This window comes from Passer domesticus, chromosome 21 (genome assembly GCF_036417665.1).
Source record: "Passer domesticus isolate bPasDom1 chromosome 21, bPasDom1.hap1, whole genome shotgun sequence".
Classification (NCBI taxonomy): domain Eukaryota; kingdom Metazoa; phylum Chordata; class Aves; order Passeriformes; family Passeridae; genus Passer; species Passer domesticus.
In genome coordinates this window covers 507668-533680 of record NC_087494.1, presented here as the reverse complement: position 1 = coordinate 533680, position 26013 = coordinate 507668, and the positions used below count along the sequence as shown (strand labels likewise).

The following is a 26013-nucleotide window of genomic DNA, read 5'->3' as shown; positions in this document are numbered from 1 at the left end:
GCAGAGAAGGAGAAGCACGTGTCTTATCACAGAAGAGGAGTAAAAAAGGGATTTTGTAAGGATTCATGAAAAAAAAAAAGAGGTTTTTTAACCGTGGAGAAGTCCTAAAAGTGCAGAAAGAGCGAGCTGGAACTGCCATGGAGTGAGAGGGAAACAAACCCAGCCAGGGCCACTGGGGAGAGGTGAGCTGAGCAAAAATCTCATTTTGGGGCAAAGAGAGCCCAAAATCCTCATCCTGCAGGAAAACCCCCTGGGGTCCTGGAGCAGGCACGGCCGGGCTTGGAAGGGACCTGAAATGGCCAAGCAGAGAGTTCAGCTTTGGTTTCTGCATTGAACAGACTTGGGTTGATTTTTGTGTTTATTGACCAAAGAAATCCACATTACCAATGAGCACCCGGAGTTCCCTCTCCAGTGAGTGCTGAATTTCTGAATTTTCCCTCTCCAGTGAATTCTGGATCCCAAATTTCCCCTTTCCAGTGAATTCTGAATTTTCACTCTCCAGTGAATTCTGGGTTCCAAATTTTCCTTTCCAGTAAATTTTGGGTTCCTAAATTTTCCCTCTCCAGTGAATTCTGAATTTCTAATTTTTCCCTCTCCAGTGAATTCTAGGATTCTGAATTTTCCCTCTCCAGTGAATTCTGGATCCCAAATTTCCCCTCTCCAGTGAATTCTGGGATTCTGAATTTTCACTCTCCAGTGGATTTTGGGTTTCCACATTTTCACTCTCCAGCGAATTCTGGGTTCCCAAATTTCCAGTGGCCCGAGTGGCACCAGTTTTGGAGAGCCAAAAGCACTTTGGGGCTCCTCTGTGACCTCCAGCCAGGCAGGGAGGGATTTTTTGAATTTAAATTTAAATTTAAATGCCATCAGGAGTTGTCTGCTGCCCTGGACAGAGCTCAGCACTCCCCAGATCCCATTTCCAACCCCAGGAACTGATGAGAACAATAACAGATCTGTTATTATATGTAATGGTGGTCACATGATACAGAAAAACAATCACATTTTCTGTTATTTCTATTGTCTAACAGCCAAATTTACTCACCAAAAGCACATTATTGACAAGTCAGCTCATTTCCTTTGGAATTTTTGCTCCAGGCTGCAAGAAACCCCAATAACTGACATTAAAAGGAATTAAGGCTCCTCCACATAAAGGCAAATTTTAATTTTTTTTTTAATTTTAATTTTTTTTCTAGTTTTTATCCTTTTAGAAAGCAAAGGGATTTTTCTTTAGGCTGCAGCAGACTTTTGGGATCAGCTCTGGCCACTGAGAGCAGCAAAGCCCAGCAGAGCTGCTTGGGCTGAGCTCATTCCCACCTTTATTTTCCTTGGATTCCTCTGATTCCTTCCTGAGTCCCCTGCAAATCACCTCCAACAGGAGGCAGAGCAGAAAACTCTGCTTGTTCCTCTTGAGAAAAACCCAAATTCAGAAGGAGCTGATGGGGAAACATCTCCCAGCTTGGAGCAGGATGGTTTCTGAAGCTCTGCTGATTGAAAAAAACCCAAAATATGCAGCAGAAAATGTTTGTTTGGGTTTTTGGGGCTGGGCACTGCCAGGTTTGTTGCACCTTTTTTTCCTGCCTGGCCTTGACATCACAAATGAGAGGAGCTCACAAACAAACAGCGAAAAGAGGAGCTCCTGCTGCCTGCAAGCTGAAATATTTTCCATTTCTCTGTTTTGAAGGGGCCCTGCCAAGAGAAGGACAAAAGTCAGAAGGAGGAAAATGTTATTTTTCAGCCTTGGAAGGTCAGGGTCTAAAAATAAGTGGAAAACATCTCCGGCCTGGAGCTGGGGTGAGGAGGGGCTCGGAGGCATTGCTGGGGTAAAACCCAAATTCTAGAGGAGAGACAAGGAAAGCCCTGAAAAACTTCTCATTTCCCTCCCACTCTGGCTTCCAAAGGTTTCCCTTCCAGTCAGGGGCATCCAGGCAGTGAAATTCTCAGTTTTAAGGGAATTTTCAGCTCATTCCTCCTTTTTTCATTCCTCATGAGCTCCAGGAGAAGATTTGTCCCTTCACCCTGGTTTGGAAAACTTGCAGGGCAATTCCATGATTTCCTAGGATCCTGGAATCCTAAAAAACCCAATAAACACAAATAAACCCCCAAAAAGCCCAATGAGCACAAATAAACCCCAATAAACACAAATAAATCCCAATAAAACCCCAATACACACAAATAAACCCCAATAAATCCAAATAAATCCCAAATAAACCCCAATAAATCCCAATAAATCCCAACAAACCCCAATAAACGCCAATAATTCCCAATAAATCCTAATAAATCCCAATAAAATGATGCTTGGAAGCCCAACCTTGCTGGCATGAACCATCCTGGCCCCAGGTGCCAGGCCCTGCCTTCCTCTGCTGCTGACCCAGCCTTGCCATGGCTCAAATTCCATCGGGGGGAAGAAAAGGGCTGGGGAAATAAAGGACAGAGAGAAAAAATGAGGGGTGAAGTTAAACAATCAGGGGTGAGGTTAAAAAACTTAAGGATAAAGTGAAAAAGTTAAGGATAACATTAAAAAAATTGGGGATAAAGTGAAAACATTAAGGCTAAAGTTAAAAAAAAATGAGGCTAAATTGCACAATGGAGCTGTCTCCAGGTTTAATTCACTCTGCCACTGATTAAATGGAAAAAAAAGCATTAAAATGATTTAACAAAGGTCTTTAATCCCTGATTTCCTGAGGAATTCAGAGCTGGAGCCACGAGCCGGCTGCAGCAGGCTGGGAGTGCTCAGGGTGGGTTCCATGGATGGGCTGCCCTTCCAGGGATTTGTGGATTATTTCTAACGTCTGCATCACTCCGGGTGTTTATCTCACATCGTTAATTAATGAGCGTCTCCGGGTCGTTAGCTGGGTGCTGCCAGCAGCTCTGAGGGGATCCTTTTGGGATCTGTTTGTTGGGGTTGTTTTAGCAACGGTGGAACTGGGTTTGAACACCATCAAGCTGGACAATCTTGGATTTTTAAAATCCTCGTGGTGCAGGCTTTGCAAAGCAGGGTTTTGTTGGCTCTGGGCACAAAGGTGGGCAGGGAGGAGGGTCCTGCCTCCAGCTGCTGCCATGGGGGATTTGGGGACTGGCAGGGGGAGCATCCAGCGTGGGAAGCTCTGGGCTCTTCACGGGGTTTCTGACGGCTCCTGGTGAGGTGGCTCAGGCTCCATCAGGTCACAGAACTGCAGGCTGCTCCGGGTGGGAAGGACCCTAAATCTCATGGAGACCCTCAGGTGGGCTGGGGTCACCTGCAGCACGTGCTGGGAATCTGCTCAGGACAGGAGGGGACAGCAGGGACAAGTCCCAGCTCCCAGGTGTGTCCAGACCCAGGGATCCCAGATAATGCCGGATTCCAGGAGAACACCTGGAATTCCTGTCAGCAGGATCCTGAGAACACCTGGAATTCCTGTCAGCAGGATCCTGAGAACACCTGGAATTCTTGTGTCAGCAGGACCCTACCCCAGAACACCTGGAATTCCTGTGTCAGCAGGACCCTGCCCCAGGAGAACACCTGGAATTCCTGTGTCAGCAGGATCCTGTCTCAGGAGAACACCTGGAATTCCTGTGTCAGCAGGATCCTGCCCCAGGAGAACACCTGGAATTCCTCAGCAGGACCCTGCCCCAGGAGAACACCTGGAATTCCTGTGTCAGCAGGATCCTGAGAACACCTGGAATTCTTCTGGGTTTCACCAACCCAGCCCTGTGTCAGCAGGACCCTGTTCCAGGAGAACACCTGGAATTCCTGTGTCAGCAGGACCCTGCCCCAGGAGAACACCTGGAATTCCTGTCAGCAGGACCCTGCCCCAGGAGAACACCTGGAATTCCTGTGTCAGCAGGACCCTGCCCCAGGAGAACACCTGGAATTCCTCAGCAGGACCCTGCCCCAGGAGAACACCTGGAATTCCTGTGTCAGCAGGATCCTGAGAACACCTGGAATTCCTGTGTCAGCAGGACCCTGCCCCAGGAGAACACCTGGAATTCCTGTGTCAGCAGGACCCTGCCCCAGGAGAACACCTGGAATTCACCCGGGCTTGGCCAAGGCGGGGCCAGGGGGCCCAGCAGGTCCCCGGACTCCCCCGGCAGGACAGGGTGACCAGTGCCGGGGCTGGCAGCAGGAGCCGTGTCCCGTGTCCCGGAGTCCCCCGAGCCCCGGGCCGGGGCCCCCCGCTCCTCCGCGGATCCATCCCGGCCGTGGCGCAATCCCGGCCCCGCAGCCCCGCAGGAAACGTCCCGCATTTTTTCCTTCACTATTCACGGCCTTTCCTAGCAGGACAGTAAAGGACTCGGAGCCGGGCTAGGGGGCTGTGACAATGAGCTGCTCTGCCTCCAGCAGCCAGCGGGAGCTGCGGCACGCCGGGGCGAGCGGGAATCGCTCACCGGGATCGCGCCGGGAAACCGGGGAGGGCTCGGGGGTGTTTTGGCTGAGAGAGGGGCAGAGTGATGAGAGAGCAAAGGCATCGCTGCTTGCCGGGAATTGCTGGGACTTTCACGCTCCGAGCCTTCAGCTTTTCCCACTAAAAGTCCTTTGGCTGTGATCTCTCCTTTTTTTTTTTTTTTCTTTTCTTTTTTTGGGATTGTCTCCTGGAAAACACTTCCCAGTCATAATGACAATAACACAGATCTGCTGCTCCGTGTTCCCAAAACTCCTTGGGACGGCAGAGCCCAAAACCCAAAGCTCTTCGAAGCAGAGGCTTTCCCTTTTCCCCTAAATGATGCATCCCCCGCTGCCAGGTCAGAGCTGCTGGGCTTTGGGAGCCAGGGGTCTCAGGCAGGAGCAAACAGGAACAACAGGAACTGGCTCCTGCAGGCAGGACTGCAAGTGCCCAGGGCTCGGGGGTGGGCAGCCAGCACGTCCACGCTTTAACAGCTTTGGGACCTCTCTGGGGGAGCTCTGAGCTGCCCTTGAACGCATCCCAAAGATCCCCAGCTCCAAAGGAATGCCTGGCACTGAGCCCTGGACAGGCAGAGCCCTGCAGCTCGGGGATCTGGGGATGTCCTCGCTGCTGGAGCGGCCTGGCCTCTGGAGCTGCACAAAAATTCACATTCTGGGGAGGAAAAAGGCATTTTTGTGACCTCCAGGGTGGCTCAGGCGAGGATTTGGTGTCCTCAAGGCTGCTGGCTCCTGGCACAGCTGGGGGCATCCAGGACAGAGCTTCCATCACTCCTTTCCACGGGGAGGATCCCAAAGAACCTGACAATGTTCACCCTGAAAACAGGGACAGGGAGCACAGGCAAACCCAGGGGAAAGGGAAGTACTCAGGGCGGAACTCCAGGGAAAATCCTGTTTTTCCCAGGGAGGTGAGGAATGGATCCCCTGGAGATGGAGCTGGGCACATCCCCAGGGAAAGTGGGCATTTCTCAGCCTGTCCTGCCCCACAGGGATGAGAAGTTGGGAATTCCCAGGAATTGTGGCCATGCTGCCCCCAGAGCTGCCCTCTCCATGGGCATCCCGAGGGAACCCCAGAGATTTCCATGCCAGGGCTTTGCTCAAGGGAACCTGCCCAAATCTCCTGAATACACAGCGAAAAGCAACTTTTAATGGATTAATCCAAAATGAATGCCACTTCTCTTGCCTCTTCCTCTCGCTGACTGCAACAGGGCTGGCTTTCCCCTCCATATTTTCCCTTTTTCCATTAAAAAAACCCCTCAACAAATCGAGCAGGAAGATATCTGGGGGAATTGAACAGCTGGAAAAAGGCAAATGCAGCAATCAGGTCTTTTCAGGACACCAGGGATCAAAGAGGAGCTCTGTACAAATGATTTTGCAGCCAGCTCTTGGCAGGAGACAGAAACCTTTTCCCTGCTGGAAATGAGATTTGAGTTGTAAGAAGAGGAAGAAAGGATCGATCACTGTGTGTTAATTCCCCTCTCCCAACTGGAAATACTGAGTGGGACACAGAAAAGGGGGGAATAAATTGATTATTGAATGTAATGTTCTCTGTCTTGTCTCAGGAAGAGATTCAATTCACTTAAATTCACTTAAATTTAGTTTTAATAGGAGTCATTTAACACTTGTGTGAGGAAAAAGGGCTTTTCTTAGATAGGAAAATGGGGGAGAAAACCTTTCTGAGTTACAATGAGAACTCTCCAGGATAGGTGGGGTGGTTTTTTTTGCTGTGGAATGGGGACATTTGTGAAGAACACAAAGAAAAGAGGGGCAGAGGAAGCACAGGCAAATTCTCCATGTTGTTCTTTGAAGTGGTCTCGTTGTCCTTCAGGAAATTGAGGATCTTGAATAAGAAAATGGATTTATTATCAAATTCTTCCTCTCCTGGGTGGTGGAGCAGAGCTTTGTCTCGATCCTTTCTGCCTGTCCCCCTTTCAGCTGATATTTCATCCCCAGCACACCAGAGGAAGTTTTCTTCCCCAAAATCTGCTTTAAATTCCTTTGGGAACTGCTCCCAAAATTGCAGCTCCTGGGGGCTGAGCAGAGGGACAGTCCCAGGACAGCCCTGGGGTGTCACTCCCCCACCCTGTGTCCCCCTCCCAGGATTTCCTGAGGCATTCCAGGGGTTTTCCAGCAAGGAGAGTCCTGGCTGTGAGCAGGATGAATGCACAGAGATGCCCAGGGCGTGGGGAAGGACAGGGACACCTCAGGATTCCTCACCCTGGCCTTTGTCTCTCTCCAAAGAAAGATTTCCTCCAATCAAAAGATGAATTTCCAATTAAGAAGCAGAGGAAATTCCAGCAATAAAACCCTGCAGCAGTTGGGGACCAGTGGGAAACACTTCCATGCAGGAGGATCTTCCCAGTCTGGAGCTGCAGCTCCTTCCTGAAGGTAATTAACAAATGTATAGCAAAATAATTGATTAAAGAGGCTCAAACCAACAGCTGCACTGGTGGAAATGCTCATTTCACCCCCTCATGGCTTCTGGGACAACCACTGGCTCCCAAATCCATTTTCCCCTGGCTCCCACCCCCTCAGCTCCCCTTATCACCCATCTCTCCTCTCACACACGTTTTATTTTGCTCAGCTTTGAGACATTACAGATTCTTGGCCCCATCTGCAAATGGTGCTGCTTTGGACATCCTCGATGAGCTCAGAGGAAAATTCAGCATCATCCAGGCTCTGGGCTTGTTTTGGGGTTTTTGGTCACTTCCAGAGAAATGGAAAAACGGCGTGTGCAGGCTCACAAGGGGTGGGAAGCTCTCCAGAAAGAAGGAGGATGGAGACTGACCCAAACCTCTGGAGTTTTCCAGAAAATCTCAGCCCCAGAAATCTCCCAGGAATGAACTGGCCCTGGAGAGAGCTGGCAGTGCCTTCTCCTGACCCCACCCAGAGCTGCAAAACAGCCTCAAGGGCAAAGCTGCTTTTTCCATAATAATTTTCAGGATCATGGGCTGTGGAGAGATCCAGAGTCAGCCTTGCTTCATCTGAGCTGCTCTTCCCACCCAAAAGCTGCCAGGGCACAGGTCTGGCCTGACTGTGATGGTCCCAAATGCCTTTAATTTGAATTCCAGATGGAAGCCACATCAGTCCTGTGCATTTTTGCAGCGCTGCCTCCATGAAATTCCAACTCCTTTTGGCCAGCACAGGCTCAGGCTCTTCCCTGAACATCCCCTCGAGCCAGGGCACGTTGGGTGCTCATCAAGAAATACCCACCAGGAGAGAGAATTCCAGATTCCAGCTGCCTCCTGGACACCTCTGCAGCCTTGGAGAGCTTTCTGCACAAGCCATTCCTGCTGCAGCACTTCTTCCAGGAAAAGCTCCCCAATTCCAGGAACCCCAAGCCTCAGGTGGAGAAATGGCAATGACAAAAGCAACTTCTCTGCTGGCAGAGCTGAGTGTCCCAGCAGCAAAAGCTGCTCAGAGGGCCCAGATTTCCCAAGGAAATCAAATATCCAGGCATGGCTTGGAGAGGGGAACTTCTGGAAAAGAGGAAAGAACAAGCCTAACCCTGTAGACTCAGCAAAATCTGATCTCACAGCCTGAGCTCATTCCTGGCTCCCAGCACAGCGGGAAGAGAACTTGTTCCTGGGGAGCTCCAAGTCCTAAATCTCCTCCTAAAACAGGAGCCTTCTGTCGTTTCCAGCTGCAGGTGCCCCTTCCTTTGCTTGCTTCGTTGGGTTTTTTTTCCCCAGCTGAGGTTTGTGGTGGAACAGGGAATGAAAAAAGGACAAAATGTGCGAGGCTTTATCCAAGGCTGAGCAAGGCTCAGCTTTCTAAGGCTGGGTTAGTGGGAATCCATTTAAAACCCCACAGGAAGGGCTGATCCTCCAGCCTGGCCTGAGGGGGATCCTCCATTTCAGCCCATGAGGGAGAAGCCCCACGGAGCAGATTTTAGGTATTTTTGATGCCCAAACCCACTGCAACAACGTCCCTTGGTCGTTTCAGCCTTCTGGCCTCCTCAGGCAAGGAGGTGGATGCAGCTTCTGGCTGGATTTGGGTGAAATGCCAGGAGAAGGCTCGGGCTCACCCTGGGATCACAGTCTGGGGTCACACCAACCCTTCAGGCTGTTCCTTGCTCCAGCACTTCTGACTTCCAGACAGAGGAGTGAAAACCCTGTCCAGGGTTTGGACATCTCCTCCCCTCCATTTCCTTGGAACCCTCATGCTCACAGAAGATTCCAGGGTTTCCATCCACCTTTTTGGGGGTTGTCCTGATTTGGTTTTCCACCATGACCTTCCACACTTTGGCCTTTCCATTTTGCTGCAGTTCCTCCCCACCCTGGCTGCTGGCCCCGGGCTCTGCTTGCCCAAACTTGAACATTATTTTTCAGCTGAAATGACATCATGGCTGAAGTGCTGTTTAAAATTACTGCTCTCCAGACCTCCCTCACGTCCCCTTTTGCAATCCCCTCTCCCAGCAAAGCCCTGCTCTCATCTGGAGCCAGGAAGGGTGGCCTAGGACTGGGATGTCTTGTCCACATCCATTCCAGGACATTTGCTCTGTCCTCATCCTATAGCCAAAATAAAAAATTCCAATTGAACATCTCAATTTTTTAATAACACTTGCTAACAACCCCATAAAAATAATTCTGTGTTCTGGGCCCTCTCCACATGACATCAGGCTCATGGATTTCTGGGCCAGGCTCCTGAGGCCGTTTTAAAACTTCTGTTTGCTCATAAATCAAGGCCAGCGGTGCCGTTTTTAGCAAAACCAGCCCCAGTTCAGAGTTTCCAGCCTCCTCCAGGCTTTGCTGTGCTGCCACAGGCCCTGCTCAGGATGCAGCAGTCCCACCAGGCTCCACTTCCACCCCAGCACCCGTGGCAGCCCCTGGAGTGTGAATCCCAGCTCTGCTGCTCTCCCTGCAGGGACCAGCACGGGAAAGGTGCTTATCTCTGAATTTCCACGGCTCTTCCCAGTGATGATCCCTGTCCAGCTGGCTGCCCTCCCCAGGGGAGCTCTGCCTCCTCACAGCCCCTGCAGCAGCCAGCAGGCGCTGGTGGCTCTGCAGGAGCCTGGGCTGGGGCCAGGGAGGTGCTGAGGTGTTTCCATCACGATCCTCGCTGCCACATTTCCCTGCACAGAGCAGAGCAAGGCACAGCTCTTCCCAGGAATATCTCGGGGTTTCACATTCCCCAGCTCTCACTGTTTGCTGTGCCTGTGTTTGTGCCAAGGCTGAATGAAATTGGGATTGTTCACCCACAGTCAGGGTGTTTTGGTTCCTTGGCCCGTCAGGCCCGGTGTGGAGCCCCACATTTCCCTTCACAGGGAAAAGCAAAGCACAATTCTTCCCAAGAACCTCACAGAATGATCAAAACAATTCTTATCTCGTTTTCTGTGCCTGTGTTTGTGCCAAACAGAATGAAACTGGGATTGTTCACCCACAGTGAGGGTGTTTTGGTTCCTTGGCCTGTCAGGCCTGGTGTGGAGCCCCACATTTCCCTTCACAGAGAAAAGCAAGGCACAGTTCTTCCCAAGAATATTCTTACCTCGTTTGCTGTGCCTGTGTTTGTGCCAAACAGAATGAAACTGGGATTGTTCACCCACAGTGAGGGTGTTTTGGGGTGTGTGTGTGTCAGGACAGTCACGAGATTCTGGGCAGTGTGTGCAGGGTTGGGAGCTTGGCAGGTTCAGTTTAGATACAATGCAATACAGTACAGAATAATACAGATTAATCAAGTCATTAATTCTGCTGAGATGGACTCAGATGCATCCTGAACTCCCCTGTGAATCCCACAGGCCTGGGGTGGGGCAGCAGCCAGCAGCCCCAGGCTGGGGAGCATCCCTCCCTTTCCCTTGGAAAAGGAAAAGGGATCATCCTGGCAAGGGGAGCAGCTGGAGCAGTCCTGGGCACGGGGAGAGGGGAAGCCCTCCCAGCACACGGGCAGAGTTCAGGGGTCCCTGTTTGCCACGGTGGGAGGGAGTGCTCCCCTCTGGGGATGTGGGACAGCCTGCGAGCCCACAGCCCCCTTGATCCTGGCCCAGGCTGTCTGATGGCATTCCTGGGTTCCTTCCCAAGGAGCTCCTCATTTCTGGGAAGGCCTCACAAAACTACACTGGGACCATTCATGGCCTGTGAGGGCAGCCCTGGCTGGATTCCTCCTGAAATCCACAGAATTCTGCAAGGAAAACATTCCTGGCCCTTCCTAAAGCCATCCCCCAGACACAAACACAGCTCCTTGGAAGGCCCTGCACGATGGCAAAACAACTGCAGCACCCAACACTGCTGGGTTCCCTCCATTCTGTTTGCTTTTTATTCAGCAAAACATGAAAAAGAAACTTCAACTTGATGAAACATCACCAGCTCTTCCTATAGCTGTGGAAGCATAAATGACTTTACACTCCTTGTTTTCCAAACTTGGAGTATTTGCAAGGTAAAGGTAAAGCCAAGCTGGGCAAATTTAACATCAAAAGGGACTGAAAAGGAAAATTCTTCAGGGATGGAGGCCAGAAAATGAAATGTTCCTGTTTCAGGCCATTTCTGGGTGAGGCTGTTTGGTCCTGGAGCCCTCCTGGAAGCCCTGGTGTGGCCAAACACACCTTGGACACGTTGGGACACTCAGCCAAACCCCAGGTACTGATTCCTTGCATCCTTTCATCATTAAGAGCCAAATTAACATTTCTCCACAGAGGAAAGAAGGATTTCCTTGGGAGGATTTCTTTTCTATGCAGAGAATGTAAACATGTTATCCCCTTCCACCAAAAGCCAGGGTGGGACTCCAGAATTCCTGATTTTGAAGCGCTTTTTTTTCTCTTTGAAGACACAAACCCAAGGTCAGGTTTAACCCTGAGCCTTCTGCCTCGCCCCAGAATGGAACACCTGCACCAGCACAAGAGCTGCAGGAGCTCCCGGGGTGAGCTGGCACCCCATTTCCCCTCTCTGGGGAGGAGCAGCAGCCCAGCCCTGAGGGAGGCTGCGGTTTCCATTACTCCACCACCCCATCTGCCCAGGCCGGCTGCCAGCAATCCCAACAACAGGGACATTTTGGAGCCCATCAGGAGCTCCAGTTTGTTTTTAAGCTCAGCTCCAGCAACATCTGCTTTGGAGAAATCCCTTTTTTTGAATTTTATTTTATTTTATTTCCCCAGAGCTGTCGATGCCCCGTTGGACATGGAGGGCTTTGAGCAGCTCTGCTCCCTCAGAGGCAGCTTTAACAGGGAGCAGATCCTCCCAAAGACCTCCTCCAATCCATTCAGGAATTCCAGCAGTTTTCCTTGGATTTTAGGAACCCTTGGCTGTTTCTTAGTGAGTTTTAACTTCACGTGGTGATTCTGAACCTGCAAAGGCACAAGTTCTGGCCATAAAAAGCTTTTTTCTCTGCATTAATTCCTTGGATCCAGGTCCTGTCCTGTTGTTTCAGCTCTTTTCAAGGAAAGGGAATTTTAACACAATTTTTGAAGGGAAGGATTTCAAGTTTCCTGCTGAAACTCAGTTTTTAATTCTTATTTTAATATTCAACCCCAATTTATTGGAATTTATATATATATTTATTTTTAGTATCCATTTGGAGCTGGTTTAGAGCACCAAGTTTCATTTCCTTTTCATCTCCTGCTGTTATCTTTTATTAGTTTTTATTATTTATCCTTTATTATCTGCTATCTTCTCTTATCTGCTATCTTTTAATGTCACTCACCATTCATTTCTGAGAACTTTCTTCATTCAAAATCCCTGGATTTTGGCCCAAATCTTCTCCTCCTTTTCCTTCAGGGAGTTACATCCCCGTGTCTTGTTCTGGGAATATTTATCCCCAGTTAAACCTGCAGGTAAATCAAAATTAATCAGATTTATCACAATCTGCTGAGGGATAAAAGCAAAAAAAATCATGAGGAAAACCCCTTTTCTGTGAATTTTCTCCACTGAAATCAGAGCTGGATTTGCATTTCCTGTTGCACTAAAATGTCTGGCAAATTAAAGAAATCCTTATATTAATTTAAAAACACTTTTTGGAGATGTTCTTAGCTTGTGAAAACATTCTGGGCATTAAAGGGCTTGGTAAAAACACAAAAAATAAATATAAATATATGAAATTGTAAAAAGAAATATAAAATCAGGAATACACAGCAATATAAATACATAGAAATGCAATAGTATATAATAGAAATATAAAATAGAAATAGATATATAAATATAAAACTATAAAATATAAAATACATTGAAATGACCACTCAGTGTCCCAGCACTCCCTGGACCTTTCACTGTGATGTTAAAATGTTGTCACAGAAATGTGAGGTCCATAAAGTTACAATTTTTTAAAATGAGGATTTTTCCCCTCCCATTTCCCTTTTCTCAGCATTTCCACCCCAGTCCCAGCCTGGCCAGCAGGGCCCTGCTGACACTGAGGATGGATCAGCTGCAGATCCCTAAAACTCCACTCTGCATCCATTCCAACCCAGGCCAAGCCAGGACTGGGACTGTTAATTCCACAAGAAACCCTCAAGATTTACTTCAGGGGCTTTTATGGGGCCTTTGTTCCGTGCAGGACTTTTATGGGATCTGGGATTTCCTGCCATTTGCATCACCAGCTGGTAATTAGTGAAAATTCCCTGGGAATAAACAGAAATACCTCCCCGACCTCCATACACAAAAATTCACTGGGAATAAACAGAAATACCTCCCCAAACCCACAAAATCCTGTGGGATTTGCTGCTCCAGGAGCTCAGGATGGAAAAAAATCCCAGCCAGCCCAACCTCTCCCTGCCCTGACATTCTAAAGGGAAAAAGCTGAGGGAAAATGGGGAAAATCTGGGGAAAAAAAACCACAAAAAAACCCCAAAAAACAATTATTTGAACTATTCGCATTTCTTAGCCCATTACCTGTGAAGACTTTTTAGGATTTTATGGGATGAATTTAGGATTTTAGGGATTTTTTTAGGATTTTAGGGGAGCTGTAGGAATGTGTGATCCCAGAAATTCCCAGCCAAAAGGGAAATTGTTGCTGTGATCCCACCTCGAGCTGCTCCTTGGATTTTTCCTTTCCTTCTGTGTCCCTCTCGTGGTGACTCAGGAGAAATGGCCCAGCTGCACTGGAAAAATTAATTCCCAATTTTTTTTTCCCCTATGGATTTAGCCCTAAAAAAAAAAAAAAAATTGTCAGCGTAGAGAATATTTTTATTTTTTAAAAAACAGATTTTTTTGTTGTTGCTCTTTCATTTATTGATATTCAGGTGTGGTGAAATGAGTAAAATTTTAAGGCATTTTCATTTAGGATTAGTTTTAAGGAACAAGGAAAGAAAAAGGCAATAAACAGAGAGAGCAAATGAAGAAAAGGGAGAATTTGGATGAAATTCTTTATTACGAAAGGCACTGGAAGAGATTGGTGTGGACTGCCCATCCCTGGGAGTGCCTGAGGACAGCTTGGAACAGCCTGGGACAGTGGGATGGATGGGGTTCTGGAATTCAGAATTCCATCCTGGCATTCTGTCATTTTTTAACCCCCTGAGCTCTAAATAAAAAGATGTGAGCGGAGCAGGGGGGAATAAAGTGATTAACTTGGTTCATTTATTGTCCTTCATGAAGCCCCGGGTGCATTTGTGGCTCTGGGTGGGAGCCTCCCCTGCCCACCCTCACCCCCCGAGCCGGTTTTGATCCACCCCAGGATAAAATTCCCCATTTCCCCGGTTGTGGCCAGCCCGGGCTCCATTGGCTGTGCCCCTCACGTCAGAGCCACCCCAGCCTTACCTCCAAGGCTGGGAATTCCTGGAGAGCAATCCCTGCCAGCCCCGCGTGGAGCAGCATGCCAGCAAACCCCGGGCTGCTTGGCATTCAGATCAGCCTCGAGGAAAGGCCTCTCCTTCCTGCCAGGGCTGCCATTCCTGCCCAGCACCCGGGCTTTGCCACCCCTCAGCAGCAGCTGGGGATGCACCTGCACGTCTGCAGCAGGAGTATCTTTGAAGCCTTGATGCACTCACGTTTCTCCTCTCCTCGGGAGTGCCAGCTCCTCTCTGCAGGGCACAGGAGTCAGCACCGCTGGCAGGGAGCTGTGCCAGTCTGTGCCAGGTTCAGTCCCACAGCAGGTGAGCCCAGTGAGTCACAGCCTCCCCTCTGCAGCAGGAGAGGGGAGAAAACTCACACAGAACACAAAACACCCCAGCCCGGGAGCTCTGCAGCCTGCCTGGGCATGCACGGTGTCCTCAAGGCTCCCAGCGCTGCGCTGGGGCGGAATTATCCCAAATCCACAAAGAGAATCCCCACTGCAGCTTCTGCAGCTCCAGGCAGGCCGTGCCGGGGGCTCTGCAGCTTCAGCACCTCAGACAGCAGCCCCAGAGTGTCCCCAGGGCCACCTGAGGGGACACATGCAGCGCTGCTGGCACAGCAGGGGCTGTTCCACAGCCCCACTGCCCGAGCTGAGGCAGGGACAGCCAGAGGAGCCCTCACAGCAGCACAGCTTTGATCCCTTCCCAAGACTTCTGAAGATTCTGTCGAGCAGCCAAAGGTTTGGAGACTGTTGTGTTCATTGATAAATAAAAGTGTTTGCAGCAAGCAGCCACCTGGCTTTGTAGTGTTTTCTTTTTTTCCCCTCCCCTCTGGTTCCACTTTCATCCTCAAATGTTATTTCACGCTTCCTCCCCGTTACTCTTTGCTCTGAACAGTTGATTCTGCTTAAGAACAAGATGAATTCAGTCTCTGCACAAGTGGTGGCTGCTGTGTTCCCTGGATTTGGTTTTTCCCCTCCTTTTGCTGCCCAGTATTCCCAGGACAAGGATGTTTTCCAGCCTCCATCTTTTCAGCCCCCCAGCTGCAGATCTGGAACACATTGATTCAGGCCAGGCCTTACCCTACACCAAAGCAAGAATATAAAATCCAAGTTATTTATAAGCGAAGATGCATATTTGCATCTTAACATGGCAGAGGGACTGAATATCCAGCCTTTCCCAACACGCAGAAGTTTTCTCTTAAAAGGGATTTACTGCGTGCTGATCGAATGGAATGAGGGTAAATCCAAAGGTTTTTGTAGAAATGAGGTGCATTTCTAAAGGCAGAAACAAGGCGCTCCCTTCTCTGACCTCAGAGAGCCCCCAGTCCAGCCCAGAGCAGCTTTCACTCGGGGCTGGGGGCTCTTGCAGGTGACAGGAATTACAGCTGGAGCAGGAATTCCTGCAACTCCCCACCCTTCATTCCCGCCGGAGCCCCAACAGGTCCAACGGGAACAGGCAGAGCTGGCAGCTCGTGGTGGCCACAGGGGACTCCAGGGCCACCTCAGGGTCACCCGCCTCAGCCCCCCATCCCCTCACGAGGGTCAGTGCCACCTCAGAGTGACCTGTCCCCACCTCAGCCCCTCATAAGTGTCCAGTGCCACCTCAGAGTGACCTGTCCCCACCTCAGCCCCTCATAAGTGTCCAGTGCCACCTCAGAGTGACCTGTCCCCACCTCAGCCCCTCATAAGTGTCCAGTGCCACCTCAGAGTGACCTGTCCCCACCTCAGCCCCTCATAAGTGTCCAGTGCCACCTCAGAGTGACCTGTCCCCACCTCAGGCCCCTCGTAAGTGTCCAGTGCCACCTCAGAGTGACCTGTCCCCACCTCAGGCCCCTCATAAGTGTCCAGTGCCACCTCAGAGTGACCTGTCCCCACCTCAGCCCCTCACGAGGGTCAGTGCCACCTCAGAGTGACCTGTCCAGGACCTCAGCCGCCCCATCCCCTCACGAGGGCCCAGTGCCACCAAATTCCCCTCAGAGTGACCTGTCCAGGACCTCCATCCCCTCACGAGGGTCCACTGCCACCTCAGAATGACCTGTCCACACCTCAGCCCCCGCCGCTCATCTCGATGTCCCATTGGCTGCCACAGCCGTCACTCACCGCTATGCACCGCCCACACGTAATCTCAATAACCCATTGGCTGTCAGGGCCGTCACTCAGAGCTAAGCCCCGCCCATCAACGCGCGCGACGGCGGGTGCAGCGCGGACTCTCGCCCTCATTGGCTGCTACGCCTGTCAGTCAGAATCAACCCCGCCCCTCCCCGCGTGCGTGGGAGCGCACCCCCTCCCGCCAGGCGGCTCCGGACGCTGCCAGCCCCGCCCCTAACCCTTATCTCGATGGCCCATTGGCCACCACACCCATCACTCAGCGCCAGACCCCGCCCCTTCCCCCCGCGCGCAGCGGGCGGGCGCGGCGCGCCCTCCCCACCACCTCAACAACCCATTGGCTGCCGCAGCCGTCACTCGCAGCCAGGCCCCGCCCTTCCCCGCCAGGGCGGCGGGGCGCGCAGCGCGCCCCCTGGCGGCCGCGCCGTGCGCCCGTACGTGCTGCCTGTGCGTCACCCCCCCCCCCGCTGCCCCCGCCCGCCGTGCCTCCCGCGCGCGCGCGCTCCGCGTCACCGCTCCGGGCCCTGCGCGCGGCGGCCGCGGCCGGACGGACACCCGCACCCGGCCGGACAGCGGGACGCGGCCCCGCTCCGCTCCCTTCTCCCGCCCCTTGGCTCCGGGGCCGCCCGGCGAGCCGGGCCCAGGGCGGCGGCGGCGGCGGCGGGTTGGTTTTTGTGTGCGGGGGGGGCGCGCGGCCTGGTGCGCGCGGCGGAGCCCGCCGCTCGCGTAGCGCGGCCGCCCGGGCTCGCTGAGGGGTGCTGCGGGGCGGGGGGGGCGCGGCGAAGGCTCCCGGCCCGAGGACGCGCCGCCGCCATGAGCGTGGAGGCGTACGGCCCCAGCTCGCAGACCCTCACCTTCCTGGACACCGAGGAGGCCGAGCTGCTCGGCGCCGACACGCAGGGCTCCGAGTTCGAGTTCACCGACTTCACCCTCCCCAGCCAGACGCAGACCCCGCCCGGGCCCGGCCAGGCGGGGCCGCCGCAGGCCCAGGGCCCCCCCGGAGCGGGGCCGGGCGCCCCGGGCCCGCTGGAAGCGCAGGTGAGCCGGGGGCGGCGGAGCGCAGCGCGGCCGCGGAGGGGCGGGCGGGGCGGCGCTCGGGCCCCGCGTGCGGAGCAGCCCCGCGAGGCCGCCTCGGAGCGAGGGGTTCGGGGGGAAGCTGCGGCCGCTGGCCGAGCCGCGATAGTCGCGCTGTTGCGATAGGGAGGTGGGGAAAAAACCAGCTCGCTTCGGGTTCTTTCTCCGTAAAACAGGCGCGGGCTTTGGGTGGTGTTTGCTTATCGAAAGTTGGCTGCTGAGGAAATTCGGCTTTTTTTTTTTTTTTTTTTTACTTCCCCTTCGCTGAAATGCGCTTTAATTTCTTCTTGTTATTACTGTGAATGTGAATTTTTTTTTAATTTCAGTTTCCACTTTCTTTGCCGGTTTGTTTGGGGGGTGTGTGGCAGGGACAGGCCTGAGACAAGTTCTGAGCTCTGGTTCCTCGTGCCTTAAAAACAGGTTTTAGTTTTGTTGGTTTTTTTTTTTTTTTTATCATTCCAGCTGATAGTTAGTACCTAAAGACAGTGAAATTGTATTTATTTAGCAATTCACAGCTCGTAGGCAGGGGAGGAATTAGGATTACAGCTCGCAAGAAGTGCTGCAAATGAAGATAACAATCTCACTGTGCCCGTAGTAAACAACAGAAACAGCGGGGAACTCTCCCTTATTTTTAAAAAAGGCACACTTTTCTCCAGTTTAAGATGATGGGAGTTCAGGTTCCTCTCAGAAATCCCATTATTAGCCACGAAATGCTCGTGTTGAGGGATGAGTTTAGAGAGGAGCTGGGAGCCGCAGGTGAGTTTTCATCCCACACCAAACATCCTGGAGCTGGTTTTTGTCCTTTCCTTCGCAAAAGCTGCCCCGGTGGCTCTGGGCAGGGGGCACACCCAGCTCCGCAGGTGGGCAGGGCGGGGTGAGGGAGGGTTCCTGGCCCGGGGCTCAGCCCCGCACAGATTCAGTCCGGTTTTGTGCTTGGCAGTGCTCGGCGGCGGCGGGTCCTGTGTTCGTGGCTCACAGAGCTCAGAGCTGTTGGGTTGTTTTCTGTTCATTTGCAGCTTTTGGATTTGGTGGAATGGATCCAGTTTGGGCACTGAGAGATGGGAATTCTTTTCTACCAGCAGTAAAATCTCTGTGGCTATACTTTAGAAGAGAATTCTAATCACGTTTAATTTTAAACCTTTAATGGGTTGTGATCACTCCAGAGCTCCCAGGAGGGAATTTGTGGCCAAGGAGAAGAAAAACCACCCCAAAATCAGCCTCATAAGCTGAAAGTCCAGACAAGAGGATTATTAATTGGCTTTTTTTTTTGTCTAAACATGTTTGAAAAACCTTTGAAGTCAAAGTAAAAAAAAATAATAGAAGCTGTAGAGAGCACCTTCAGGTACTGGTTTTGTCTCCTGGCTAAAATAAGGGGATTTTATGTTGATTTTTTAAAAAAATCAGTGTGGTTTTGAGTTTCTGCAAACTTTTGTGGTCGTGCTGGTGCTCATTTTGAGGTTAGAAATGCCATTTTTGGGGAGGGACTCCCAGAGGTGGAACAGGCCCCGTTTGCTCCTGAGTGAAGTAAAACAAAGCCAGGACCTGCTCAGACCTGCCCCTCTCAGGGCTGATAAAATCACCAAATCTGGGGCTTTTTAAAACGTTCTGGGCAAAAGTTTTGCTGCCCTCACCAGATAATTGAAGTTTGTTGTTCTTTTTGGCAGGAGGCATCTTAAATAATGACTTCTGCAATTGATCAGGTTTTGCTTAATGAAATGTTAGCCCTGTGATTATAATTAAAGCTCATTAAATTTTAAAAAAATTGGAGCTGAGGAATATTGGAGGTGGAAATTTCTGCTCTGCTGTTTCTGGGGTCTTTTTGAAATGATGAGTTTGCAGGTGCAATGCAGGGCACCTCATGTTTTAGGAAAATCTGGTGTGTTTTGTGTAAAAAAATGTCCTTTCCCAATATATTTCATAGTTTCATAGTGTTACAAGTGATAAGTGGTCAATTGCCAAAAGTAGGAGTAGAGCACAAACATTTTCTGCAGAAAACTCTCTTTCCATTGTTTCCTAGAATTAAAGAAACAATCGATTTTCTGAAGTGATTTCAGAGGAATTGAAAATCCTCAGAGCAGCTGTGGCTGCTCCTGGATCCCTGCAGTGCCCGAGGAGCCCCCCGGGATCCTGGGGGTGCCCCTGGCTGGGATTTAGGGCCCTTCCCACCCCAAACCATCCCTGGATCCCTGCAGTGCCCGAGGAGCACCCCGGGATCATGGAATGTGTCCCTGGCTGGGATTTAGGGCCCTTCCCACCCCAAACCATCCCTGCAGTGCCCAAGGAGCCCCCCGGGATCCTGGGGGTGCCCCTGGAAGGGATTTAGGGCCCTTCCCACCCCAGACCATCCCTGGATCCCTGCAGTGCCCAAGGAGCCCCCCGGGATCCTGGGGGTGCCCCTGGCTGGGATTTAGGGCCCTTCCCAGCCCAGAGCCTCCCTGCAGTGCCCAAGGAGCCCCCCGGGATCCTGGGGGTCCCCCAGATGAGCTTTAGGGCCCTTCCCAGCCCAGCCCCTCCCTGGATCCCTGCAGTGCCCGAGGAGCACCCCGGGATCATGGAATGTGTCCCTGGCTGGGATTTAGGGTCCTTCCCAGCCCAGCCCCTCCCTGCAGTGCCCAAGGAGCCCCCCGGGATCCTGGGGGTGCCCCAGATGAGCTTTAGGGCCCTTCCCAGCCCAGCCCCTCCCGCATTCCCTGCCCTTTCGCTCCTGCCCGGTCCCCTGCTGTGGGTGGGATTTCACCCCTGGGTGTGGCTGAGCTCAGCCCCTGGCGAGCCTGGCCCAGCTCCTGGGCTGGCGCTGCGGCCTGGGCAGGCTGGGTTTCATTTCCAGTGCTGACAAAGGCTGTTTTGTGCGGGCCAGACGGGTCCTTGTTGCTCAGGTCCCAGCTGGAGGCTGCTCCTCCCAGGGGCGAGGCTTTCCCAACTTCCTCCTCGGGAAAGGGAAAGCAAATCACCCTCGCTGGGGATCCCAGCAGGGCCCTGGAGGGAAAATCACCCACAAGAGCAGCTGCCTTTGCCTCCCGACCCCAAAGTGTGGGGTTTGGTGGTGAAAAGCCGTCAGCAGGGTGGTGCTGGAGCCTCGTGGCAGGAATTTCCTGGCAGAACAGCTGCTGCAGTTCAAGTGCAGTTGCAGTTCTTGTGGCAGCTGGAAATGCAGCTCCTGAAAGCAGAGCGGGTGAGGAGGCTGCAGGTGTGCTCACCTGGGGCTCTGCTCCTGGCCTGGGCGGCTGTGGGAGCTGCAGTGTTCTGTTAGCTCTGATCCAGCATTCACAGGATCCCAGATCCCGGCGTGACTTGGGTTGGAAAACCTTAAATCTTTCAAGTCCCAGAGGGAGGGACACTCCCACTGTGCCAGGCTGCTCCAGCCCCATCCCCCTGTCCCACCTCCCACAGTCCCATCCCATCCCACTGTCCCATCCCATCCCACTGTCCCAACTCCCACTGTCCCATCCCACTGTGCCAGGCTGCTCCAGCCCCATCCCACTGTCCCATCCCATCCCACTGTCCCATCCCATCCCACTGTCCCACCTCCCACTGTCCCATCCCATCCCACTGTCCCATCCCATCCCACTGTCCCAACTCCCACTGTCCCATCCCACTGTGCCAGGCTGCTCCCAGCCCCATCTCACTGTCCCATCCCATCCCACTGTCCCATCCCATCCCCCTGTCCTACCTCCCGCTGTCCCAGGCTGCTCCAGCCCCATCCAGCCCACCCTGGGGCACTTCCAGGGGGGGAGCAGCCCCAGCTCCCTGTCCCCGCTGGTTTCTGTCCCCCAGCTCTCTCTGGCGCTGGTTCTGTCTCCCAGGGAGTGTTTGGGGGCAGCAGGGGAGCGAGGCAGGCCCGGCAGATTTTGGGAGCAGTTTTTGTGGCTCAGCAGCCCGGAGCTGCCCAACTCGCCGTGCCAGAAGTTGCAGCCAACATTTTTCCAGGCAGAGCAGTGGCCCCCCTGCCACCACAGCTGCCCGTGCCAGGTTTCTAATCCCGTGCACACAGGGCTGACATCACGGGAGGGTTCAGAGCAGCCACTTCCTCGTGCAGAGCCTGCCCAGGGCTGGGGCAGCACTTGGGCACAGTGACATCACTGCTGCCTCCCCGGGGGCACAGTGACATCACTGCTGCCTCCCTGGGGCACAGTGACATCACTGCTGCCTCCCTGGGGCTGGGGCACAGTGACATCACTGCTGCCTCCCTGGGGCTGGGGCACAGTGACATCACTGCTGCCTCCCTGGGGCACAGTGACATCACTGCTGCCTCCCTGGGGCACCGTGACATCACTGCTGCCTCCCTGGGGCACAGTGACATCACTGCTGCCTCCCGGGGGCACAGTGACATCACTGCTGCCTCCCTGGGGCACCGTGACATCACTGCTGCCTCCCTGGGGCACAGTGACATCACTGCTGCCTCCCGGGGGCACAGTGACATCACTGCTGCCTCCCTGGGGCACCGTGACATCACTGCTGCCTCCCCGGGGCACAGTGACATCACTGCTGCCTCCCTGGGGCTGCACTTGGGCACAGTGACATCACTGCTGCCTCCCGAGGGCACAGTGACATCACTGCTGCCTCCCGGGGGCTGGGACAGCACAGCCACTCTTCCTTTTCTGCCTTCAAAAATCCCAAACCAAACCCAAACTTTACTGCTTTTTTTTTAAAAAAACACCACAAAGGCAGTTTTTTATGAGCACCCAAAAATGTATTAAAGTCAGCCAACCTTAAAATAAGTAATTGTGGTAGAAAAGCCTGGGAATGCTGTAGGGCGTGCAGCTGAGCCCCAGGCTCTGGGATGCCACCTGGGCCAGCTCAGGCTTTCTTTGCCTTTCCTGGAGTGGCTCCGTTGGGGGCAGTGGGATTTGAAGCGCACGTTTGTCTGTGACACGTGTGCAGTGCTCACAGCAGCTCCGGGGTCTGCCCTCACCCACTGTGGGGCTGTGCTGCTGCTCCTTTCATTCCTGTTCCCATCTTCCCTCTTGCACTTTCAGTTCCTTTGGGCCGATTGTTCCTATTAAAAGGCAGAGCTTGGAGATAACACCGATAAAAGCCAGCCCATTTATTTATTTTGCTTTGTTTAAATGCTCCTCACTTCATTTGCAGAGCTGGAAACAGCTGGTGGCTTTGAGGGCAGGTCCTGATGGCTCAGGGCAAGTGGGCAGTTGGCTTTGCACTTTGACTCTTGCAATTGGCTGTTGCATTTTTAATGTGCATCTCTAAATGAGGAATAAGCTGAGTTTGTTTCACTACAGCTTGAAGAGGGCAACTTTTTAATTTATTTTTGATGTCTTTCACAAAAGGTTTTGTGTTCTCAGCTTTCTGTCAGAATTAAGTTGCACCTCCCAGAGAAATTGCATTAAACCTAAGTTGTTAAAATATTCTATTCAGAGACAAAGGCCTTGTGACTTTTGTCCTGTTTGGCTGCTTAAAAATTATAAATCAATCTTTACAAACATTGGGGGGTGTTAATTACCCCTTTGATAGGGAAATGACCCCAGCACTCCCCTCAGATGTGTTGTGAATATTCCAGTCACTTTGGTGGCCCCTTTCCCACATTTTCCACTCAAAATAAACAGGGATTAAGATAAACTTATCCCTGTTCAGCTTTTGGTGGGATCTTGGCTAAAGAAGGCAGAGAATAAACCAAATGTTGGGGTCTTTCCCAGCTCAGTGTTGAGGTGCTAAAGCCCCTCAGGGCTGCAGGAATTAAACCAGGACACCTGGGAAGCCCAGGGGGCAACACCTGCAGTGGCCATGCCAGAATCCCAGCGTGACCTCCACACCTCCTGCTGCTAAAAGTGCCAGAAAATGGAGTTATTTTGGTCAGGAGAAAGGCTGGGGGTGGGAAAGTTGCTGAGACAGCACCAAATGTTGCAGAATTCTGTGGTTCTGGCAGTCCATGGTGGATGCAGGAATAGGTGGGGGAAATTCCTGTTCCCAGGTAGATCTCTGGAACAAAAAACAGGGTGAGAAAAGAGCTGCTGGAATTGTTGAGCTGGAATTTTGTTATGTAAGGCTGTGGAAAAATGTAACTGCAGAAAAGCAGTCTCCTTGTTCTGCTGCTTATCAGTTGGAGTTTAAATAATCCTGTGGAACAGGAGGTGATGGAGCAAGTATTGATTGTGGGATTGGATGGAAAAATACAATCTGCAGGAAAGCAATCTCCTCCTGGAAACTTGATTCCAACTTGTCAGTTGGAGTTGAAATAATCCTGGAAAACAGGAGCTGCTGGAGCAGATCCTGCTTGTGCAGTGGGTGTGTGCAGAGTGCCCTGGGCTCGTGGCTGGGGGGTTTCGGTGCCACACAGGGTTCTGGGGCTGATTTTGGTGTGCACCCCATGCCAGGTGAACGGCCCTGATGGGATCCTGCAGAACGGAGCTGTGGATGAGAGCGTGGCCAAGACCAGCCAGCTCCTGGCAGAGCTCAACTTCGAGGAGGATGAGGAGGACACTTACTACACCAAGGACCTCCCCGTGCACGCCTGCAGGTGGGGCTCGGGGGGAAAGGGGCTTTGGGAACACTCCCTGGGCTGCTCTGGGGTCTCTGGAACAGATTTGGAGCTGCCACGTCCACTTCTGGCCAGCTCAGAGCTCCCTGGGGGAGGAACCCCAGGCTCAGCCACCCCAGTGATGAGAACATTAAATATCAAGAATTTTTGAGATTAATATTTAAAATATCAAATATTAAAATATTTGTGACTCACAGCAGAAGTTTGGCTCCTGTTTGATGCTTCTCCCAGCCCTGATGTTCCCCAGTTCCCACTCCCCTTATTTTGGTGCCCTGTGAATCCAGTTGGAGCTTGGGTTTGGGATTTCCTCTCAGCAATAACCAATCACTCGCTGCTGTCCCTTTGCAATTGCAGCTACTGTGGGATCCACGACCCTGCCTGTGTGGTTTACTGCAACACCAGCAAGAAATGGTTCTGCAACGGCCGTGGAAACACCTCTGGCAGGTAAAGGAGGAAATCATGAAATGACAGAGTACCCATTTGTACCCATTTCTTCTTCTTTTCACTCTCAGAGCACCCGTGCACTGAGGAATGTTCTCTGCATGGGTGGAAAGAGCCAAACACAATTTTATACCCACTTCTTTTTCTCTCAGGGCACCCCATGCACTGAGAAATGTTCTCTGCATGGATGGAGAGAACCAAACACAACTTCATACCCACTTATTTTTCTCTCAGAGCACCCATGCCCTGAGGAATGTTCTCTGCATGGATGGAGAGAACCAAACACAACTTCATACCCACTTATTTTTCTCTCAGAGCACCCATGCCCTGAGGAATGTTCCCAGCTGGGATGGAGAGAGCCACATCCTCCCAATGTGTGCCACGATAAATAGATTTATTCACGTGTTCCTAGTTGCTACCAGAGGTGTTTGTGGTGTGAAGGTGCTGTCAGTCTGCTGTACACCTGTGCTGCTTGCTTGCAGCCACATTGTGAACCACCTGGTGAGAGCCAAGTGCAAGGAGGTGACCCTGCACAAGGACGGGCCCCTGGGAGAGACCGTGCTGGAGTGCTACAACTGCGGCTGCCGCAACGTCTTCCTGCTGGGCTTCATCCCAGCCAAGGCTGACTCCGTGGTGGTCCTGCTGTGCAGGTGAGGCAAGGCTCTGCTCCCAGCTCTCTCCCCTGGCTGGTTTTGTGAAAAGCAGCCCTTGCTTTTGTTTTGGCCCAGTGTTCTCTTTGCCACCCTTTTTCCTTCAGTGGTCGCGCAGAGTTCAGGGGTGCAGATGGATAGTGCAGCAAAGGGGGTTCTGTTATGGTGGGCAAACATCTCAGTTCTGTAGAAAAGTGGGGTTTTTTTTCCTAAATTCTGCATTCCTTTATTTCAGAAAGGTGTTTTCCCCTCTTTTTTGAGCTTTGGGAGAGCCACAGCTCCCTTCAGGAAGTGACTGCAGCCATGGAACAGTGACTCTCACTCAGGCTGTTTTTCTCTCAGCTCACAGAGTCATTTGAGGCCACAATAAATGAGAAATTGTTCTGACAGGCTAAGGCAGAACAGAAAATTTATAATTGTGTGTGTTTTAATTCGGTGCTGTCACTGTGTGGTTGCCAGTAGAAGTTGTATTTCTGTGGAGGGAGTTCTGTTTGGGAAACAACCTCTCTATCTGGTCTGTGTGTGCACACTCTTCATGGGTTCTAACCACCTCCAAAGGTGTCATATTTAATATTTTAAATGCATTTTCAGTCCTGGAATCACCCAAACAACGCTTCTCACAGTACTGAAATAAGAACTGAGAAATGGGTTTCCCCAGCAGGCTGGGTTGTTGTGCTTGGAGTTTCCCTGGTTTTGAGCAGTTTCAGGAGCACACCAGCCCAGTTTGCCCCCTCCACACCAGACTCTGCCTGGCTTTGTGTGATGTCCCAGTCCTGGCTGTGCTTTGGTCCTGCAGGCAGCCGTGTGCCAGCCAGAGCAGCCTGAAGGACATCAACTGGGACAGCTCCCAGTGGCAGCCCCTGATCCAGGACCGCTGCTTCCTCTCGTGGCTGGTGAAGATCCCCTCGGAGCAGGAGCAGCTCCGCGCCCGCCAGATCACAGCCCAGCAGATCAACAAACTGGAGGAGCTCTGGAAGGTACAGCCTGGGCTTTCTGGTCTTTGTCTTACCACTTCTGAGGGGTTTTTCAAAAGAGGACAAGGCTTTTGGGAGCTCTGGAAGGCAGAAGTCACACGAGGTTTAAATCCTGCAGTGCCACAGTGGGCAGAGCATTCAGGAAATTGTTGAAAGCTTCACCAAGCTGAAACCCAACTTTCCTTGCTCATATCAGGACTTCCA

At 52.1% G+C, this 26013-nt stretch overlaps 2 protein-coding genes across 3 annotated transcripts in view; one reads left to right on the top strand and one right to left on the bottom strand.

Moving 5' to 3' along the window:
- The window catches only part of COMP (cartilage oligomeric matrix protein), a 35408-nt gene extending 19246 nt beyond the window's left edge, over positions 1 to 16162 (bottom strand). The window contains exons 1-6 of the mRNA XM_064396617.1: positions 16055 to 16162; positions 14056 to 15152; positions 13325 to 13446; positions 12011 to 12134; positions 2309 to 2412; positions 1043 to 2069 (exon numbers count right to left, since the gene is read on the bottom strand). The gene's annotated coding sequence lies outside the window, so the exon portion shown is untranslated. The remainder of the gene's footprint in view (positions 1 to 1042; positions 2070 to 2308; positions 2413 to 12010; positions 12135 to 13324; positions 13447 to 14055; positions 15153 to 16054) is intronic.
- A 509-nt stretch (positions 16163 to 16671) lies between these two features.
- The window catches only part of UPF1 (UPF1 RNA helicase and ATPase), a 24399-nt gene continuing 15057 nt past the window's right edge, over positions 16672 to 26013 (top strand). The window contains exons 1-5 of one of the 2 annotated variants that reach the window (XM_064396613.1): positions 16672 to 17215; positions 23581 to 23723; positions 24099 to 24188; positions 24668 to 24835; positions 25632 to 25812. In XM_064396613.1, the coding sequence (XP_064252683.1) occupies positions 16991 to 17215; positions 23581 to 23723; positions 24099 to 24188; positions 24668 to 24835; positions 25632 to 25812 (807 nt within the window). In that variant the 5' untranslated portion in view covers positions 16672 to 16990. The remainder of the gene's footprint in view (positions 17216 to 23580; positions 23724 to 24098; positions 24189 to 24667; positions 24836 to 25631; positions 25813 to 26013) is intronic. The other variant, XM_064396614.1, reaches the window with a different exon arrangement.